Source organism: Centruroides sculpturatus, unplaced genomic scaffold (assembly GCF_000671375.1).
Source record: "Centruroides sculpturatus isolate CEXI.00-Female unplaced genomic scaffold, Cexi_2.0 scaffold93, whole genome shotgun sequence".
NCBI classification, from domain to species: Eukaryota; Metazoa; Arthropoda; class Arachnida; order Scorpiones; family Buthidae; genus Centruroides; species Centruroides sculpturatus.
The window spans coordinates 671,160-694,224 of record NW_019384297.1 but is presented as its reverse complement, the minus strand read 5'-3'; the positions used below and the strand labels follow the sequence as shown (position 1 = coordinate 694,224).

Here is a 23,065-nt window from a genome sequence, read left to right as displayed (position 1 = left end):
TACCAGTACAAGGAAAGTTTGAAGAGCAATATGATGATTGTCCATAAATTACAATTCTACTGTATTTTTATACTTTTCGACTATCCAGTTCCTTCTGTAATGCTCCATGATACATACATACTCCCAAAATTATGTAATGTATATGCTCAATCTATTCCCTTGCTAGTAACCTATGCTGTGTATATTACTTTATTAATTGCATGTATAATACACAAACTGACATAAACAGTACAATTTGCTATGCAACAACTGAACAAACAAAAATGAATTATTGTTATTGAAGGATTAAGACCTTTGCATTAGTAAAGTTTTTGTAAATATTTTCTCCCCTTGTCATTAATGCATTGTAATGATTACTGCATACCCATCCATCCATATCTGCATTATGTAATTTATGGACAGTCCCTATGAAGGACTCATGGAAGTGGATTTTAAATAAGAGAGGAGATAAAATAGGATTTTTTTAGTGACTAAAAAATTCCTTTTGAGAAGCATTTTCATCTGACAGAGGACATCAAGAAATGAATTTTCTTCTTAGAACCAAATGAATTTACATATACTGTATATATAAAATATTCTGGTTTGGAAAATCATATTGAAAGCTGAACAAAATCTATTGATGAAACCATGAAGATGGACATTTACTGAAGTCCAAAAGTATTTGGATATGTTGATATATTTGAATTTGTGTGCACTGTAATAAAACAGAATTTATTTAATTTGAGAAGTAGATAGAGAAGTTTTCTTTGACTTTCAATTTTGGAATGCAAATTTTGATTAATAGCAAGTTTTGATATTGAGAGAATCAAACTCTTACTTTCTGTTGTTAGAAATCATTTAACATTAGAGTGATTTGTTATGGAGATGGTGATTTAGTTTTCTCCAAATCATTGTTGAATGAATGAATGATCTTCATATCCTGATTTCAATGGTATTTTGAGATATGCTACTCTGTATTCCTATTGGGGCATGTGTCTTCATAGTATTTTTTATTTCCATTATAAGTAATAATGCATAAGAATTTAATACCTGTAGAACAGAAGAATCACTAAATATTTTTTGAGTTGATAGTATGGTCAAGGAAACTTTCCTGGCCTAAATACAATAAATCATTTGAAAAGTATAAAGAAGTAAGGGATTTCGTCTATTTCCTCTGTCAACACAAAGGGATAACCCAGTTTTATTAGACACAAAAGAAGTTAGAGATCAAAAACTACACATGCTTTTTTTAATAAAGTCCCAGCCAAAATTTTATTAACATAATCAGTGCCATCACTAGAAACTGCATGGCCTGATTGTGAATCACGAAATGCAGGGCTCCTTCAGAAATATACATTATATAATTTTTACCACAATTTTTTTTATTTAACAAAAATAAACTTAAAGAGAGATCTTTATTTCAAGTATACAAAACATATACTCTATATTAGTTTTATTATTGTATAATTTAAGATATTACAAAGTTCTAAAAGAATTCAGGGACAAAAAGGAAGAATAGTATTAACTAAAAGAATCATATCATAAAATTTATTCTTCATGCTTTTATTTCAGCAAAATCTTTAATTATGTTTCAATCTAATTTTTCATGTATTTTGTCTTCTATTGACAATAGTGAGATATGGGAAGGAATTTGCAGTTCAGACTGCATATTTGAAATGTTGTAATTGAGTTGCATTAGTTATATTATTGTAGCAAATGCACAAAATATTTTAATTTCATTGTATTATAAATAGTGACATAAATCATTACCATTTTATATCTCAATTATCTCCATTCCTCTGTGCTAAATCTAAATCCATACAATGCTTCATAAAGTCATCATTCATTGTCATTAATATAGGAATATTGTGAAGAAAACCAAGAATGTAGCTATTCTCTTCAATTTGTTTAAATCCTTCTTCTGTAGAGATTATTCCTTGATCTACTATTGCTAAAAAAAATACTTCCTATAGAAATTTGTTTCAGGTGTATTTGTACATGTATGTTTTTTTCATAATCAATGTTTGTTTCATAATCAATGTTTGTTTTCTTGATCTGACTTAATCAAACATCATTGCTAAACCTGATATGTTTAAAGCCATACCAACCAAATGCCAAATCTCTAATGCTAAATTGTCTTTTAAATTATTAGTATTATAGCCGTTTCTAGCCCGATAATATTTGGCTTTGGTTGGTGTATGGTTTGATCTGAGTTCTTTGAATACAAGAGAGATGTTGCATTTTGTACAAATTTAATTTGCTATTAGTTTCGATTTTAAGAAATCATTTTCTCAGAAATGTTTTAAATTTGTCAATCTCCTTAATATTGACATTATTAAATTTAAAAATCTAAATTTTTTGCACACTTTTACTTATTTTATTTACTGCAGATAAAAGATCATAGCAAATAACTGCTGATAGCACAAATTCAAAATTAATTTCAAATGTTTTAAGTTTTTAAAATTTTTATCAAATTTTATTGCAATAAATAGTTTTGTTATTTATGGAGAGCCTAATTACTGTGAAATGGTGGATGGCATTTAAAAACATCAAAAACTAAACTTCTTAAGGTTAGGGTCTCTTTAGGCATGATGCCTTGGGCAAGCACCCCCAGTTACCAAGCTCTAATGACTCTAATCACAGTATTGACCAGTCACAATTTGCTTTACTTCCTGTTTGCTGCCCATTAGTCTTAATTTCCTTGAAATTTTCTTCCCTTTTGCTGCCCACATGACCTCCTGGCCACTTGCTTCTCCATCTCTTCTTGCCTTCCTGTTTGTTTCTCTTCTTCTCCTGTCATCAGTTCATAACATTTCTAACTCCTCACTCTAGTAAGTTGTAAATCTCTTTAACTCTCCATCACAACAACAACACAATGTAACACAGGATGTTCTAAGAAAATGTATAGTCATCTAGTTCTTGAAGGATTTAAACATAATTAAATAGAAATTAAAATTCTTAGTGTGTACTGTTAAAAACTGCTTTAATTAATTAACTTATTCTCATCTTGAATCACTATTGTACAACTTTTATATATTTGTAAGAGTCATTGCATATTATTAAAAAATGAAATATATAAGTAATTATTAAATTATTTGGTTGATTTTAAACCTTAGTAAAAATTTATCTTGTTTTGACTTTAAATGAATGTTAACAATGAAGATCACAGTAGTGTTCAACATCATATAATTTTGCTGATAATTTCTGGAAAATTTATTATTTTAAAATTAATCATCATTAGAAACAATCCCAAATAGTGTATTAATTTTCAAAATCACACTTACATTTAAATATTAAAAATTTTGTCCAGTTTTGATAGTGTCAATATTTTGAATGAAAATATTTTTTTAAAAAATTGTCTAATGTCGAAAGCAATTTATTTTCTTATTTTTATTTTAAAATTTTTGTTGTTTTGAAAAGGAGAGAGTAATTATATTTTATCATTGTCTATTCTAGTGTTAATTTGACTGTTTTGTTTTTTAATTCTGTGCTGGGCATTATTTACTGCTGATGTATTTATTTACTACACTAGTGAAGTGCATAATGTAAATATCTAGTATGTGCATCTGTTGAGATGGTTGTGTTTGTGCAAATTTTCTTTCTACAGTCCATCTAACAGATGATTTTAGAAACCTTACTCTCGAGTGATTATTGATTTGAGAATGAACATGAGGCATGTCCATGTGAAGAATTTTAAAAAAGGTGTTTTGAAAATGCACATTTTTTCATGAAATAATTTATTAACTTTTACAATATAGGTATATAGAGTAATATAATACAGTAGACTAAGGAAAACCAAACAGGTACAAAATTTAAGTTTTATATAGACAGACTATATGTACTCTTTTGAGCAGGACAGTATTGTATTATTTTACTCTGTCCTGGCTGTCCCACTGTTTTAGTAAAATTATCATTTTTTGTCACGTTTTGAAAATCATAAAACTTTGCTGTCTAATTTGTATATTGAACACATTTGTATATTACATTTCTGAAATTATGATTTGTTAGAAAATGTTTCTAAATCTTCTGGAAAATCTTCTATATCAACCTAACTATTAAATTTGTTATAATAACAAAAATATCAAATTGTAATAAAAATGTTTTCAGAAAAGAATGTAATTTCCCAAAATTTTTTTTCTGCCACTAAATACCACTAATAATGTACTGGCAAATTGTTAATAATACTTATCTATATTTCTTGATAAAATTTTAATGAGAGGACCTGTATCTATCAGTTGTGGCTTCCCTTTAACATTTTGTCATAAAGAAATTATAATCAGCCTAGTTATATACAATATACTGTTTCATTTTATTTAATTTTTAAAATTCTGTCCAAATGGGAAGGATTAAAACCATGTGTGTGTGAGAAGGGCCTTGCATGGAGGAAGACATCTCTTGCTATACAACTTGCTTTCATGAAGGTTCATTCATCTAACAAAAGAGTTATTTAATTTTGGCAGTTGTAGTTCAGAATAATTTTTAATTACATTTTAAAATTTTATGTATTTATCTGTAATAAAATAACCATTACATTGGTTTTTTTCCCCATTAAATTTAGGATAACTTTTATCTTTCATCATCTGATGCTTTAGAATCAGATTATTTGACTCAAGACAAAACTTCTACTAGTTTTGAAGATACTGAAGAAAACATGATTAGAAAGGTTAAAGAAGTTAAAACTTCATTCTCTGAAAAAGTTTCATCTGAATATCATCAAATGAATGGGAGTGTGAGTGTTTTGAAAGTTTTATATATTTTAAATTTAGAAACATTATCTATGAAGTAGCAAAGTATTTTAAATTTTATTGTCAATGACTAAAATATAATAGATACATGTAAATGAAAATATTTTGAAAATTTCATTTCATGTCTGACTACACAATTTTATATATTGCATGCATCTGTGTGATTATAGGTGATGATTTTAAATGATTTTTATAGTAAAAATAACAATGTTTATTTTAGAATAAATATATATTTTTTTTTAAGATCACAGTTTTTCTGATTTTCTTTGTAATAAACATATTTCCCTTTCTTCTTGAATGTAGTTTTGAATATTTTTAATTTTCAAAATGTATGTATAAAAATTGATAGTTATAGCATGAAAATTAAACTGCTTGTTAATATTGCATGTTAAATAAAACACGTCTGCATGTTTAAATATTTACTACCTGTAACTTCATTAGCTACTTAATTCAAGGAATGCAGAATTTACTGGTGATGAAGGCTCACTTGAATGTCCTGTTTCAGTAGCAAAATTGGTAAGCATGTTTAATTTTCGTTTTGTTTTTGTACTGAAATAAATTTTGACAAATTGTTGAAATTAAGTATTTGCATGTTTTGTCCCCTTTGTTTTAGAAATTAGTTTTTTTTTTTGCATGTTTTACTATACAAAGTCAGATTTGATTTGTAAGATTTAATTACATACCATTAATCTCTTTGAACTAAACAGATTTATTCAATTTAAAGAAATTAATGATAAAATAAATAATATTCATACTTGCAATTGAATTTATAAATGACTATTATAATTAAAACATCTTTAAATTTGGTATTTTGACTTATTCTAATGATAAGATAAAATATTGTTGTTTAAAAAAATTATTAATAATTTAAGTCTTTTTATTCTAATTAGTTATAGAATGAACTCCCCTTTTTTTAAAAAAAATATATATATATATATACATACAAAAAGTAAATAAGCTTTTCCTATCATAAAATTTATACTGACATATGTGAGTAAAAGCTGCAGAAGCAGCATACATTCCAGAAAAGCAGGTTCATAGGAAAATTTTGTTGTCACAAATGTGGGTTCTTGTTCTATGAACAGCAAGAAAAAAAATTAATGAAGTGATCTCAAATATATTTTTTTTAGACACCCAGCTGGTTTTTCCAAGAAAAAGAACAAACATTTTTAGTCGAAAAATTTTTCATCTGAAGCAGGTCTTATAAGTAAACAGATGGAACAAATTTTATAGAATTGACCAATAGGAGGCACCCAAGTGTAAAAGTTATAAAACAGTTTTTCATAATGATGTATTAAAGAGGGCCTGCCATGCTTGTGAAAATGCACCTCTCCTCCTCAAAGTTTATACATTGATCCTGCTTCTCTGCTATAAAAATCTCAAAAGCCTCTAGTACTTTGAGTTGGTCTGTGTTACATTGTTCTAATTAATACACAACACACACAACCAACACCAGCAGTATGAAAAGAAAAACTGTACTAACGTTTTAGTCTATATAAAAATAGACTAAAACGTTAGTACAGTATCATCAGGTAAAAATGATATAGAACAAAACGGCTAATAAAAATCTTAATACAGTAGAGCCTCAAACTCGGCACTCGATAACCCGGCACTCCGGATAACTAGGCCACACCCTGGCAGGGCAAAAATACCCTTAGATAATTAATTTTCATCATAGACAGCTTTATGCCTCATAGAGTATTTTTCTGAGGTCTGTCTTATCAAGTAAATTACTGTACACAGTGTATTCATTAATTTTCATTTTAATGTAGTAAAGGCTCTATGCCTTCATAAAGGACGTACTTTTCCTTTGTTTAAGGGTATTTGGGCAGTTTATTCTCTGTTGTATTCTCAAGCAAACAATACATACAAGTACAGTACAATATTTTCTGAGGAAACACGCATACTTATCCTTTTTTAACCCCATTCCCGATAACTCGGCATTTTCACAAACTCGGCCACCCTTCGGTCCACATTAGGCCGAGATTTCGAGGCTCTACTGTATAGCACATTGTAAATCAGGCTTAAGTTCCTCCTTCCCCGCATATAATCGGGAGGACAGTAGTCTGACTCCCTCTATTTATATCTGCTCCATGTTCTGTTAAGCACTTTTTGAGTGATCTCTGATTGAACCTCTGATTGAACCTATATAGATCAAGTCCCTCTGAAACCTTTCATCCCTTAGAGGTATCTTAATTATACTCCTGGTGCTCTACTGTAGTTGATTGGATTATCATTTCTAAGCAGTTTAAACAGATGGGAATTACGTCTGTAAAATAATTTTATGCAACATACAAAGCAATTTCTTTATAAATATTATGCATGCGATGATCATAAACGATAAGTTTACAGTAAGAATTAAATTCTTGTAGTGCAGAATTATCCACTGGAGCATTGCTGGGTATGCTGTATAGTTGTGTTCTTTAAGTTTCTTGTCTGTGGGTTAATTTATAGATAGTAGTGGCCTTTACAATCCTTACGAAGAGAGCCTACACTTACTGAGTACAATTGAGGAAACTAGAAAGAAGGTGGGCCACATTGCGGGACATTGCTACTGTACATGGCTACTATAAAGACTTGATCTATAAATGCAGGTTTTAGAAGTAGACTGAAAATATTCATTTTTTTGGAAAAATTAGTTTGGTAAATATAGTATAGTCCAGTTTCTGGAGAAATTTTAATTTATATTTTTTAGACAAATGAATTATAAATCTCAATGGAATTAATGGAAGCATATATTTTGCCATCAGATAAATGGAGTTTACTAAGATAAAAAAAAAAAAAGCTGATTTGCTTGTAAACTAATGTTGTTGTTTCTGATTAATAGATTTTTTTTTATATAGATACTGTTATCAAAAATATTCCTTAGCAATTAGTAGATAATGTAAAATAAGATTATATATATAAAATAGCATTTGTAGTTTATTTTTTATTTAAAAAAAATTTTTTTTGTTGCTATAAAGGATTATCTTTAGTCCAGTCCAGAATAAAAGTTCATTATAACTGATATATTGGGTTTAAATTTATAATTTATTTTGCAGATGATTTTTAAAAGTTTATGGCAGAAAATAATTTGATTAATTTTAAATTGTAAAGAGAAATGTGGAATATAACAAAAGATGATGCTAATTTGTTACTACTTTGATTAGTGTACTTTTATTAATTAAATCTTAATAATGAGTCATAAGAATATTCTACAAAATGAATGAATCTTTTTAGAATATGTATAATGATCAATAATATCTATAGAAAATCCTCTTTAATAATCTGAAAAATTTCCTAAATAAAAATTAGTCTGAGGTTGGGATCAGAAACCTCATTTCTTACTAAACAAGAATCTAATGAAGTCATACTAAAGAAGTCATATTTAAACTAGAACATAATCACTTTATAAATTCACATAAATCTAATTATAATTACATACAGTTAGAGATAATACTAAATTTAATCTGATATGGTGTTGAAATATTAGATATCTTTGTTCCAAAGTAATTAAAAATCTATTTTTTTTAAGAATTTAATTACTTGCAGATAGTTTGTTTTATAGCTGATTTTTTTTCTTTATTTTTTAACATCTTTTCAGTGTTATAAAGCAGTAATTTTGTTTTTATTTTCTATGGTGTGCTGCACTTTGTTAGTTTGATTTGATCACTCTTGTATTCCTGATTATGAAATGAATAAAGGTATTTTAACTTTATAATCAAAAAACATTAATTGAATTATCTAAAATTCAACATTTTGTAAAGAATAGTTTTTGAACTTACTAACTCGCAAAATAAAGCATAACACAATGTAGGTGGAATATGGCTCCCAAAATGTTAAATTCGACTTCTGAACTTATTGCATTTTCATTTTTTTATGTGTTGAAAGGAAAACAGTTTGAACATATAGTAGGAAAAAAACATTGTCGAAATTGATCAGAATACTAAAGTTTTTAATCTTATGTCTAATCACATGATTAATATATGTATAATAAAGTTTATATTGAGATATACTAGGTTGGGGAAAAAGAAATCCATTATTTTTTCACTAGATGGCTGTAGTGATACATAGCTTATAAAAAATTGATGACACAAGTTCAGACTTGTGCTTATTGGAAAAGTGACATTCTGTACTAAAAAAAATTCTTTTACAATTTTTTGATTGGTCAATTCAGTTGTGAGTTATAGGGTGTAAAAGACGGAAGTTAACAAAGAGAAAATTAGGTATGTTTTACAATTTTGCTTCAATAAAGGCGAAAATGCAAGCCAGGCAGCTGAAATTGTGAATGGTGTTTATGGTCCTGATACTGTCACAGCCAATTATGTGCAATTTTGGTTTCGTCAGTTCCGTTCTGGTAATTTCGATGTTAAAGATGCACCTCGCACAGGTAGGCCCGTTGTCGAAAATGTCAATAAAATCATGGAAATGATAGAAGTAGACTGGCACGTTAGCACTCGTAGCATTGCCCAGGAGCTAAAGATTGACCATAAAACAGTTCTAAACCATCTGAATAAAGCTGGATTCAAAAAGAAGCTTGATGTTTGGGTGCCACATGAATTGACGGAAGAAAACATTATGGATCGAATTTCCATCTGCGAAGCCTTGGCCAAACGGAACGAAATCGACCCATTTCTTAAACGGATGGTGACTGGGGATGAGAAATGGGTTACATATGGCAATATTGTGCGATAACGATCGTGGTCAGTGTGGTGAAGCGGCTCAAACGGTGGCTAAACCAGGACTAACAGCCAGGAAGGTTTTGCTGTGCATTTGGCGGGACTGGAAAGGAATCATCTACTATGAGCTGCTTCCATATGGCCAAACACTAAATTCGGACCTCTACTGTCAACAATTGGACCGTTTGAAGCTAGCGATTGATCAGAAGCAGCCAGAATTGGCTAACAGGAGAGGTGTTGTACTTCATCACAACAACGCCAGGCCACACACATCTATAGTGACTCGCCAGAAATTCCAGGAGCTTGGTTGGGAAGTTTTGATGCATCCACCTTATAGTCCAGACCTGGCACCAAGCGATTACCATCTTTTTTTATCATTACAAAATTTCCTTGGTGATAAGAAATTGGCATCAAGAGAGGATTGCGAAAATCACTTAGTCAAGTTTTTCGCCAATAGGGACCAGGGCTTCTACGAGAGAGGAATTATGAAGTTACCTTTAAAATGGCAACAAATTATAAAACAAAATGGTGCATATTTGATCCAAGTCGAACAACCGGAACCATGTTAAATAAAGACTTGAAATGAACGTAAAAATAATGGATTTCTTTTTCCCCAACCTTAATATTATGAATGTTGGAATATAGGATTGTGTCTGTGATAAAATGAATAAAGTACATAAATTTTTCTCATAAACTGTTTCCAATAAATTGAGATCAATTACTTAATTTTTTAAAATTTTTACAATTATTCCCTTTCAAAACAAATTAACTATTCATTTAACTCAGTGGTTCTCAAAGCGGGTGTCTCAAGTATGCCACAAGGGTGCCCCGAAATTTTTAAATAATTAAATTAAAATTACTTAAAATAATTGAATTAAAGTATTAAATTAAATAAATAATTAAAACAATTAAAAAAAACGAATATTGGTTTTTTCTACTAATCTTGTTTCGTTGCCACTTGTCTCAGTGACTCGGTAATTGGCGACACATAAATACTAGAAACAAAATGAACTAGTTACTAGTTGTCTGTTTTTCTATTCATGCAACGAGTAGAAGTGCAATATAAATGCGTTGAATGCAGTAAGTAGTTGTTTTTATTATTGTTATATGTTCAGACAATAACGAAAAAGCATCATATACAAATATTTTTTCTTCTTTACAGCAAGAAAAAATAAATTATTAACTTGTAATTAAATTTTATAATAAAATATTGAAGTTAATTATGTCGTTCAATATCATGAATAATTTTTTTCATTAAAAAATGAAAACATGAAGATTCTAATGATCAAGAAGTGGTTACTGGTAGCAAAGCTAAGGAATCAATTAGCACTAGTAAATCATCAAAAATTGAGAGCTCAATTAGTGAAGATTTGACTATTTTTAACGTTGAGCAACAAACAAGCACTATCAAAACAAAAGAAACAGTAAGTTCTCGTAAAAATGTTGCATTAAAAAAGAATGTAAAAACTCGCTTATATCAAGACAGTTACCTAAAATGGGATTTACCTGGTGTGGTGATAAATTAGTTTTCAGACCAAAATGTATTGTGTGTGGTTTGATTTTATAAAATGAAGCTATGGTTCCCAGTAAATTATTGCGATACTTCTCCACAAAATATGATCACTTGTCTAAAAACCTCTTGAATATTTCAAAGATCTGATAAAATTACAAGAGAAACAAAGAAAAAGTTTTGTAAAAAAAAATATACAATTGCTGACCGTGTTCAAGAAGCCAGTTATTTAGTCGCAGAAATAATCGTGAGAGAAATGAAGCCTCATACTATTGGCGAAACTTTGATTCACCCGGCCTATACAGCAATTGTGAGAACAATTTTTGGTGCTGAAGCAGAAGAAATAAAAATGATTCCTTCATCAAATGACACTATGAGTAGACGTATTAGTGATATTGAAAAATCAGTTATAAATAAAATAATCGAATCAAAATTATTTAGTTTGCAGTTGGATGAGTCAACTGATATCTATGGTAAAGCACAATTACTTGCCTTCACTCGATTTATTGAACATGATGAAATTTTGGAAAGAATTTTTATGCTGCAAGGAATTTGAAAAAACTACGGCGGGAAAAAATGTTTTTGATATCATGAACACATATTTTAATACAAATGGTCTATCTTGGAAATCTTGCATGGGTGTATGCACAGATGGTGCCCCTTCAATGATTGGAACTATAAAAGGATTTGTTTTATATGCTAAAAAGTGAAACGAAAACATTGTAACAACTCACTGCTTCATTCATCTTGAATCATTGGTAGGAAAGACAATAGGCTCTGAACTCAAAAGAGTGTTAGAAAAATCATTAAACTGGTTAATTATATCAAAGCTAGACCATTAAAATCGCATATATTTGCAAAACTATGTGAAGAGATTCAATCTCATCATAATAACCTGCTTCTTCATACTGAAATGAGATGGCTTTCGAAAGGTCACGTATTAAATCTTGTTTTTGAGCTTAAAGAAGAAATATTAATATTTTTTCAACATGAAAACAAACCAGAATTTTGTGTATTATTACAAAATGATTCTTGGTGTTCCAAGAATCTAGTTTATTTAATTAACTAGTTTATTTAACAGACATATTTGATCACCTGAACAAGTTAAACTCAAGCATGCAAGGTAGAAATGAAAATATTTTAATATCTGTAGATAAAATTAAAGCTTTTAAATATAAAATAAAAATGTGGAAGATAAAAGTAAACGCAAATAATGTAGAAATGTTTATTCAAGTTGCCAAAGGAAAATGTAACAATACAAATTTGCAAAAACTTTTAGTCATTTAGCGTCGTTAGAAGAAAAAATTAACCATTATTTACCTGACATATAAGTTGATTTGTACGACTTGATTCGAAATCCTTTTATAGAGACAACATCAGAAATAAGTTCAGTCTTGCAGAAGCCGAAGAATTAATTGATATATGTAACGATCGTACATTAAGATTGAAGCATTCAGAAATGACTCTGAATTCATTTTGGATAACAATTATGAAGGAATATCCCAATATAGGATTCAAAGCACTTAATATTTTATTGCAGTTTTCTACATTGTATCTCTGTGAAGTGGGATTCTCTACACTCGTAAATATTAAAACAAAGAGAGAAAGACTTGAAAATTAGATGAGGATGTCTTTCAAAAACACGACCTAATACCAAGGAAATATACAAACACCATCAGGTGCATACTTCACATTAAGTTCACATTTTATCACCAGATATCTTTATAATAATAACTTTTGTTTTGAATGTTTTTGTGTTGTTTGGAAATAAACTTACTTTAAAAAACTTTTATTTTTTTTCAAAGACTTCTCATCCTTCATATCTTTAATAACAGTAAAAAAGCAAAAAAAAAAAAAAAAAGAAAAAAATAATAATGGGGTGCCGTGAATTTTGTTTTAACAATTTCAGTGTGCCACTAGACAAAAAGTTTGAGAAACACTGATTTAACTAATTCTAGATTGAATAGTTATTTGCACATTTTTTATATATAGTGGTACCTCAGGTTATGAACGCCCCAGCATACGAAATTTTCAGGATACGACATGAAATTCGAACATATTGCTCCACGATACGAACAAAAACTCACCATATGACGTTACATTAGTTCGCATTTTTCATTTGTTTTTCTTACTACAGTTATTTTTTTAAATGTATTACTTGGCTTTAATTTGAGTATGTTTTTCGCGTTGGAACGAATTATTTGGTTTTACATGTAATCATATGGGAAAAGATGATTCACTTTACGACATTTTCATGATACGATCTCAGTGTCGGAACGGATTAATTTCGTATCCTGAGGTACCACTGTATATGTAAATAAGGTATTAAGGCATGTGCAAATAAGGTATTAAGATCATTGAATATTCCTGTAGTTTAAATTTAACATTTATTTTTCCACTTATATTATGCTGATAAATTAATAAATTTTGATTAGTTGTCACAATGCTCAATTCTACTATCTTTGCTAAATTTTCAGGGTTATTGTGCTATTGTTTGTTACTGAATCTTATCATATCAATTGATAAGTTATTGTTGAGAACTAAATATAATAATGAATTTTGATATACAGTAAAAACTTGTTATTTCAAAACTCAAGGAACCAAAAAAACACAACTTCGAATTAATCAGGTTTGAATTATCTGAACTTTTTTCACATCAAATTTTTTTGTAATTCTCAAATAAATTGATATTATCTTATAAAATTTCATCCATTCAGTTACAAATGTGTTAATATTACAAATTATTACTTAGTAGTTTAAGCTATTTTGAAAAACCTTTAGTTAAATTCACACAACAATAACCTTGAAACAGCAAAAATTTACTAACTATAATGTTTTTGGACATCTTTAATGTCCTTTTTTTCTGTAGAATACTAAATAGAATGCCAATTGAAATTTAGCAACACTACTTATGTACAGAACATGTACTTTTTAGGGTACTTTTGTGAAATGGTCCTTAGGTCCCTAGAAACTTCTGTCCTGCCCAAGATGTTCCCAGCATTTGATTGTATGCTACATACTGTATATAATGATGAGATGCACTTCCCAAATGATGAGATCATCATTCAGAACTTTATAGATGACTTCAATAACAATTCATATGGTCTCACACTAGAATTGGAGCAAGAAAGTGAGGGAAGTGCATTTTCTGGCTATTACGATAACACTCAGAAGCAACAGCATATTCATGATCATTTACAGAAAACCTTCCTACAATCCTCTGTTCATTCCTTGGAGTTCCTATGACCCTCTCAACTACAGACTAGCAGCATTCTGGGTGTTGATCATGAGGGCACTTACACTCTGCATGGATGCTTGGGATAGAAACAAGAAATTGGATTACATCATTTCCATTGGTGCAATATTTGGATACAAATGTAGGACCATTAAAATCCTCATTGATTCATTTCAACAAAAAATAGAGGGCTGTTCCAGGAATTCTTTTACAAGCTAAATGCCTTATTGTGGATTAAGCCACTCCTCTACAGAATATCTTTAAGGAGATAGGCAACTCCATTGGTTGTACTATAACCTACAGAAGAAACTTTATTGTTTATAGGTTATTACAAAATGATAAGGATTTCCTCCGACATGGTGCTTGTCTTTGGTGTTTACATCATAGCTGTAAAAGACAGCAGACTCTCACACGATCTCTACTACATTGGGGGCCACTTTGAGATCCATCCAACAATGCTTAAAAGAACACAATGTTAGAAAATCCAACCCTAATACCACCTTAGCAGCGTATGCCATTGCTAATCAAGATTCTGAGTATTGAATGGGACCAAGCCCGAATAGTCCAAAGAATAGGGAACCACCAACTCATTGGCTATGCAGAAGCTTTATGTATTTATAGAGTGACTTACAAGGGACAGTCTATCAATTATAAGGATATTAACTCCCTGTCAGCAGTGTGGAGGTCCTTTGTGCACCCTGTACACAAATAGCATGAAGCCACATGATAGCTATTGAATGAACTATTTACACCATTTGATTTAATGGATGGGTTCATTTTTTAAAGATTTATTTATTTATTTAATTTTAATGTTTCTTTATATTTATTGATTTAGTTTGTGTTTGTTTATTTTATTTACATGTTATTTACATGAGATGATCTTTGTATTTTTAAATATTTTCAAACTTACGTTCAAATTGCATTATCTTAACTTTCAGATGTTAAATTTGAATTGGTATTCCATTTAGTATTCTACAGGAAGGATGTTAAAGATGTCCAAAAATGTTAGTTAGTAAATTTTTTGCTGTTCCAAGGTTGTTGTTACATGAATTTATTTATATTTGCAAGACAGCTCTGATTCAGCTTTAAAACCTTTAGTGTGTACTTAATGAAAACAATAAAAACTTAACAAAACTACATTCAAAGTAAGACCTGAAAATAACATATGAAAGAAGCTTACGTGCTTCATTAAGAATTATCTGTGAATTTAATGTAGAGGACCAATGGCTAGTTCTATGAAAAATTCACTGTTTTGAGTTTGAGATTAAAAAACTGTGATCTAATGAAAACAAGCTCCATTTAATGGCTAAAGCTATAAGTAAGTATTCTGTCATGAATGTGCATGTATATTTAATGGACTTTGGAATTATTGAACAATAGATTTTTGTGAAAAATGTCCAAATTAATTAAATTCCAAACAGATTTCTTCCATGAAAATAAAAAAAATTCTCTTTATTGGCAATGTCTACAAATGTTTGAATGACCTTGAATGGATGCCCAATAAATCAATTGATAAAAACCAAAAATAAAACTGCCACTTGGATGTGAAAAACTTCCTTATGAGCACATAATATAATAGAAGATTTCGAATTAAACGATATTTTTGCAGGTCACCAGATTAGATAATGACTTTGAATTTCCTAACCTAATATATATGCAAAATCCTATTCTTTTGGCCGGGTACTAGACTTGACTTCGAATTACATGATACTTCGAATTATCTGATATAGAAATAATGAGGTTTTACTATACTGTAATTTTATATTACTAAATCATTCCTGAACTGCAATGTACTACAGTTAATTGTATGAAGTTAACATAATAAAACTTGTGATTCATTTATCTAATATGCTTATCAAGATCATTTGATTTAATGCATTTTCTCAATGTAAAATTGAACATTTTTCTTTGATTACTTTTAAAATATGATTTTTGCTTTTTCCATAAAAAATTAATTAGCCCTGTCAGTTTTGTTTTTACAACATTATAAAATAGTTTGAAAATATTCAAATAAATAATTTTAGAGCATTTTATTGATCAGACTAAGCAAAAATATTGAAAACTAGAATTGATATCTACTTTCAATGTTGTAAGAGTATATCGTATAATATTTTATTGATTTATTGAATTCCATATTGATGTCTTAATGTCATAATATATAAATGTAAATATAGTACACATTTGTTAATCTATAGCAATATGAACTGATTAATCTGAAACAATTTTGTTTTTTCTAAATGTTCTGGTCAAAGAAACAAAAATCTTTCATTATGTTTTTAACAAAATAATCTATTTTTAAAATTAATATGTACTAAACATTTGTATNTAAAATAATATACAGATTTCCTTAACATACTGTAATACAGTATGTCTATTTTATATATTTATTATACTGTTTATATTATATCTTATATATATTTAATATAATAAACATAAGATTTTACTTTTGGGGGATCATCCAGTATTGCTTGTTTTCCATTACTGTTCGATTCCATCATCTGTTTAACAAAATATCAAAATAAATGAATAACTGTTTTATTAATTGAAAATCTGGTAATCATTTACGGTCAAACCCATCCATCTCAAATCTTACAGGAACAAGAAAAGGAATTGGAAATAGGTTTTGGGATATAGAGATTCTCACATGGTAAATGGTAACAGATTGATTGGAGTGACGGTATTTTACTACTACGGTAGCAAGTACGGTATATACCCACATCGGGTTTAAATAAAACATTTGACACACCTTAACGGAAACGGTTTGTCAATATTATCCAAAGCCCGACTTTCTTCGGTCGGTAAGACGCAAGCCAAACTGGCAGTCAGAGAAAAGCAGTGTTAATTGCAACTGCGTACTGTATTGTAAGAGATATTTCTCGACTACAGTTTACACTACTGAAATACAATTACCAAGCTTTGAATTTGTAATTGAGACTACTTCATAATTTGAAATTGACAAAATATTACTTGACATAAATATGGAAAATACATTAAATTTAAGCTGAAAATGCAGGAAAAAATAAATTATGAGATAGATAGGTTCAATTGTATAACATACTATTTAATTTAGAATAATAAATCCTAATGTTAAAATTATTAATGTGTAATTCTAATTAAACATTAACTATAATTATATAATCAGATTAATTCAATTTATAATGCACAACACAGTACATATTGTTTATTTGTTTTGTGATAATTTAGTTTAGATATAATTCGAATTAAAACTAAATTTTAAGACATTTACGTTAAAAATTTTACATATTTCTTCAATTCTCATTTTTATGTTTATTTCAAATGCAAAATATCATTAACAAAACTAATGTTTACATACCAATTCCTGATACCAATTTATCGTCTGCTGCTTGAATAAAGGCGGGAAAATATACTATACATCCAATTCTTATTCGCCAAAAAAGGGGGAAAATCATTATTAAATTTATCGTCTGCTGCTTGAATAAAGGCGGGAAAATATACTATACATCCAATTCTTATTCGCCAAAAAAGGGGGAAAAGTATTATTAAATATATTATTATACTTATTTCAAAATATCCAAGAAATGATAAACATGAAGATAGCTAAATTTCATATTTCAAATAATTTAATCACACTACTGTTTCAATATAAATGAAATTATTCAAATACATACAAGACACCACACCAGCATACCTCAAATTGCTAAATTTTACTAACAGACATCTTTAGTTATATATAATGTAGAACAAAACGGACAAATTCGTTTTGGTTCTGTGTTATATATACCTGAAGTTGAAAATGTTGGTAAAATTTAGTAATTTGAGGTATGCTGGTATAGGTGTCTTGTATGTATTTGAATTAATGTATGCAAGGTTTTGGAAAGTTATTGAATGAAATTATTCATTATTGATTATTATAAATATTTAAGAATTTCTTCCAAAACTTTTTGGGAGCATCAGTTTCAGCATCATTTGATTAAATTTAACAGATCTCTAGATGGGGAAAACACTTTCAGGGTGTCTACAAGGTTAGTTAGGTTAGGTAAATGTTAAGTGTTTTAAAAACTCTCAGTTATGTAAAAATCAGGTTATTTTAAGATGTTAACTATTCCAGGTATTTTTTTCCTAGTTATTGCAAACAGTTGCAAATGAGCATGTTTTCATAGTGACACACATGACATCATTGAATTTCCATCAAGATTCATTTAACAGCTGGGACATGGTAATCAGATGTAGTCTGATTACCATGATTTCTGAAAGGAATTAATTGTATAGAGAATAAGGTAGTAGTATGGTATGATTTTGCATTTGAGTTTATTTTAACCTTCAGAGTGAGAGCAAAGAAAACAGATTGCATCAAACAGTGTCAGTAGTACAAGAGTGTGTTGCATTAATACCAAAATGATCAGATTTACTTTAAGAATTAGGAAATTAAAGTTTACTTTTTAAGTTAGAAAAGTTAATTTTTGATGCCCATTTATGTAAGTTTTGTTATTGACATGGACATTGTATAATTAAATGGTATGGCATTTTTGAAACAGCTGTTAGTCCTCTGTTTTTTAACATAGACTTCATTCATACGGAAACATTTATCTCAATGTATTAATTGTTTCATGGCAATGCAGAAAATACCAGTTCTGATAAATATAACATTTCCATATTTCAGATTTAACCTCATTACCTGACTGATAATATTTCCTTTTGAAAATTATTCTTGAGTTATGGGGAAAATAGTGAGTCTGAAAGGACCAATTTTGGGCTACAGTAAGGATGTACCAAAACCTCTCAATTCCACTTCTGCAGCAATGTAACTGTATCTTTGGCAGTGTTTAGGCATGCATTATTGTGGAGAAACTCAACACTATGGGACAAGACCTTGTCTCTTGTGACAAATGGCTTCTTTATATAAGCATTTTCCAATAAGCATTGGCATTCACTCATTATGGTCATTATTGGTCATTCACTTGACATTATCCTCTTTTGGTGAAAACACCACATAGTGACATGAAGGTCCCAAAAGACAGTCACTAACAAAACTCTTCATTGATTTTTATTGACTTCCAAATTAATTCAATGACACAAGCCATCTGTGATGACTAACATTTTCAATACAATTCAAAGTAATATGAAATCTTTTTTAAAATCTTGCCAATTTTCTCATTGTCCTCTTGCTAAATATTTTATAATAATCAAAATACTAGCAATTAGCTCTTTGTAATAATAATTATTAATATTTAGAAATTCACACATATATTTATATAAATAAATAAATATATATATACTTATATATTTGCATGATGCTGTTTATTTAAAATTTATAAAATACTATTTACTTTGAATGGTTTATCAAATGTTTTGAGAATGTTTTTTCATTCTTTCTTTTTTATATCTTTTGATGAGTGATCTGTGTTATATTTTTATATTATTGTTATTAATGATTGAATAAATGGCAAAGCCAGTTCCCACTTAAATGGAATAGTAACAGAAAATGTTTGTAATGAAAGTAAAATAGTTTTCAGATTTAAAATTTACAAATGAAGTTGAGTTTGGCTTAACATTTCTGTATCTCAGAATCATTTAATATAACTTCAGGTAAGAAAACTGTCATTCCATAATGTAGAATAGAGGGAATGTCTTTGTTGGAGCATCCAAGATGACACATAGGATTTTATTTTTACTTGTATAGAACTTTTTCAAATTGATTTTTCTCCCAATATTTAGTTAAAATAGACAACAATTAACATATATGATACATAAGAGTTGTAGCCACATTGTTTGTTTTTAATTAAATAATTAGTGTTATGTATTGATATTATGGTCAAAATTGCATTGGTTTAGCAACCAGTCAGCCATAATGAGACCTGAAAAGTAGATTTTCAACAAAGACAAATTGCACTAATTTTGACTGTCTCTCTTTAAAATCCAAAGTGGGAATTGGCATTTAATAATTTGATTCGATATTTTTACATAAAAAATAAATTATATCNACCTTACTTCCCTAAACTGTCCGGAGCATGGCGCTGGACGGTGGAAAGTATATATATAATTATAATAAAGTTACAATAAATTAAGTTAATATATAATTATATATACAGTACCTAATTTATATATAATACTGTACAGACGATAGTAAACTCAATTTACCTGCCTAAACTCTCCGTAGCATGGCACTGGACGGCGGAAAGCAGTTCGGCTGCCCGATGACGTTTTACCGAATTATAGGAGCTTTTTTACCATGTTTGTACGGATACCATCGCAATTTTTTCGCCGTTATATAGGAATCTGAACTATAGGAACCTGTGTTATAGGGGGGTCGACTGTATATGCAGTTTTTTGTTCTGTTATAGTTCTCAATGAAATTTCTGAATTATTTAATTTTTACAAATAAAAATAGATTAAATATGCTTTGAAGATAATATATACAAAATTTTCTAGTGTAGAAAACTTGATTGTGAAATCTAGTAAAACAAATGGACTTTTAAATATAAATGATTCTTAATATAAGTCATTTATAAGAATTCTTATTAATATAATTGTCTAGTTGGATTATGTTTAGAATTAGCATTCTTCTAATTTTTCAAAGTAACACACACTTTAAGATCTTAAGATTTCAGCACATCATTATAAAAAATGAAAAAATAAGAATAGTAAGTATGCAAAAATGGAAGAATATCAAATATGAAATTCAGTTTGGTCAAAAAATAGAGTATCTGATCAAATACTGTCTGTATTAGAAATAGAGGTTTGTTAGACTGGTTTGTTAGAGTAGAGTATTAAATGGACTGTTTATTTTGAAAATAGCATAAGTCCATTTTTGGAAAAATTGAGAAATCACATAATTTACATATAATTTAGTGTAAACGTTTTGTTTATGAACAATTCACACTTACTGTTAGTATTTTAAAATAACCATATACTTCGATCAATTAAAAATTCATCAGTAAATGATATTGAATAACCATTGATTATGAAAGTGGTTAAGTCCATTTTCTGCAGTCTAATTAAGCACTTGCAGGCTGTCCATAAATTAAGTCTGCATTTTCCTTGAAATTTTTACCCCCCCTCTTGTCCCAGTTTGTCCAAGTTTCTGTAATCCTTCCCCTCTTTGGATGTCCCACATAACTCAGCCCCATTAAAACCTTCATCCCTTTCTACTTATGGTATCTATCATTCATAAATGAAACACACAAGAAATTTTGAAATAAGTATGATAAAATGCATAAACTATATAAAATTCAATGAAATAAACGTCCACTAATGCTCAACTTTCGTTCTCCTTGTCCAACTTGTCTTAACCTCCTCCCTCCTCCCTGCTTTCCAGTGTGGACATCATTTATGAGAGCCTCTTATAAGAGAGGAGTAAAACTATGAATTTTACCAACAAAAGCACAATTTGATAGAATGGAAACAGATGAAATGAAAAAAGACTCCACGTAATGAGTCTAAATGAAAGTAGTGTCTAATGATACGCTCATAATAATAATTTTATCATAAAATAGTTTAACAATAAGTAAATATTTTTAATGTTGAGAATAAACAACACTATTTTATTTGTTATTATTAATTATAAACAAAATCAGAATAAAATAAATAGCAATTTTAAAGATTTTATTTGTTATTATTATTTTTTTGTTAGTAATTCGCTTGGAAAACGAATTACTCACAAATTACTCAGCTCCCCTGCTTAATAGACAAGATATGATTTGTCGATGGTGTTAAAGCTTGTATTTAGCTTTAGCAGTGCAGACTTCGATATTGATTTAGCATGTATCAATAAAAGGATTTTCTACTACACTTGTTTACTAATTTGTATCGTAAATACTCATCTTAAAATAGTGATCCAATTATATTACGATAAACAGAGAGATAAGAAGAGATAATTGGTTATTATATTGACTGTTAAAATGATTTAATGGAAACCATTTAAGAAATTTATGTAAAATGCAAAAGTTCTTCATTTGTCAATATTTCGATAAAAACCGAGTAATTATTGGAAGGAGAAACTTGTAATTTTGTTGTATCTGGTTAATGATTAAATAAANAGTTTAACAATAAGTAAATATTTTTAATGTTGAGAATAAACAACACTATTTTATTTGTTATTATTATTTATAAACAAAATCAGAATAAAACACAGTTTATTACAAGTGAAATTGAATTTTACATAATTGAAATTTAATGTAAGTCCATTTATGACCCAGAAAGAATATATTGATTTAGTTAAATTCACATAGAAGTGTTTATGTAATTAACTTGCATATTTATAAAGTCATAGAAACATTGCCATACTTAGTATAATTTATTTTTTTGAATCAACTAAAATGCAAATCTTTAAATATTTTGAAAGAATAAAAAATGGACTTATGCCACTTTCAAAATAAACGGTGTGCTAGAATCTTAAAATGTGTTATTTTTATTGGTTTCTTTAGTTAGAATACATTTATATACTTCTACTACTTTTTGAATAAGAGTTTTATTAAATGATATTTATTTTTTTTAAAATATTAGTCATAAAGTAAAAATGATTCTTAAAAACAAAAGTTAGAAATTTGAATTTGTTGTTAAAATTCTTATTGTATAATTTTTTTGAAAATTTCTTCATATTTAAAAAAAACTTCTATATAAGCTGAAACCTTAAACAACACCTTAAATATTTTTCAGCAAAACTATGCAGACCAATGAAAAGGGGTCAAAAATGTTGTTTAAATAAATTAAAGTGTTGCTGAAAAAGTATTTAAGGTGTTGTTCAAGATTCATATTTTTGTTACACACACAAAATTCAATTCAATAGTAAGTTATATGTAAGGTTACTTAACACGTTATCATTAGTAATTCTAATTTTAATAAAATTATTTTTTTTTATGTATAAATTGTATGATGATTTAAAATTTTTTGGAAAAATTGTAGAGAAATATATGCATGTTTAATTAAACTTATTTATATGTGGACATTTTATCAAGAA

At 28.5% G+C, this 23,065-nt stretch overlaps 1 protein-coding gene across 1 annotated transcript in view; it reads left to right on the top strand.

Annotated features, from left to right (window-relative positions):
- LOC111625996 overlaps positions 1-23,065 on the top strand; it is a 111,669-nt gene that overhangs the window by 46,206 nt on the left and 42,398 nt on the right. Inside the window, exons 3-4 of the mRNA XM_023369301.1 lie at positions 4,538-4,708; positions 5,166-5,240. Coding sequence (XP_023225069.1) covers positions 4,538-4,708; positions 5,166-5,240 — 246 coding nt within the window. The remainder of the gene's footprint in view (positions 1-4,537; positions 4,709-5,165; positions 5,241-23,065) is intronic.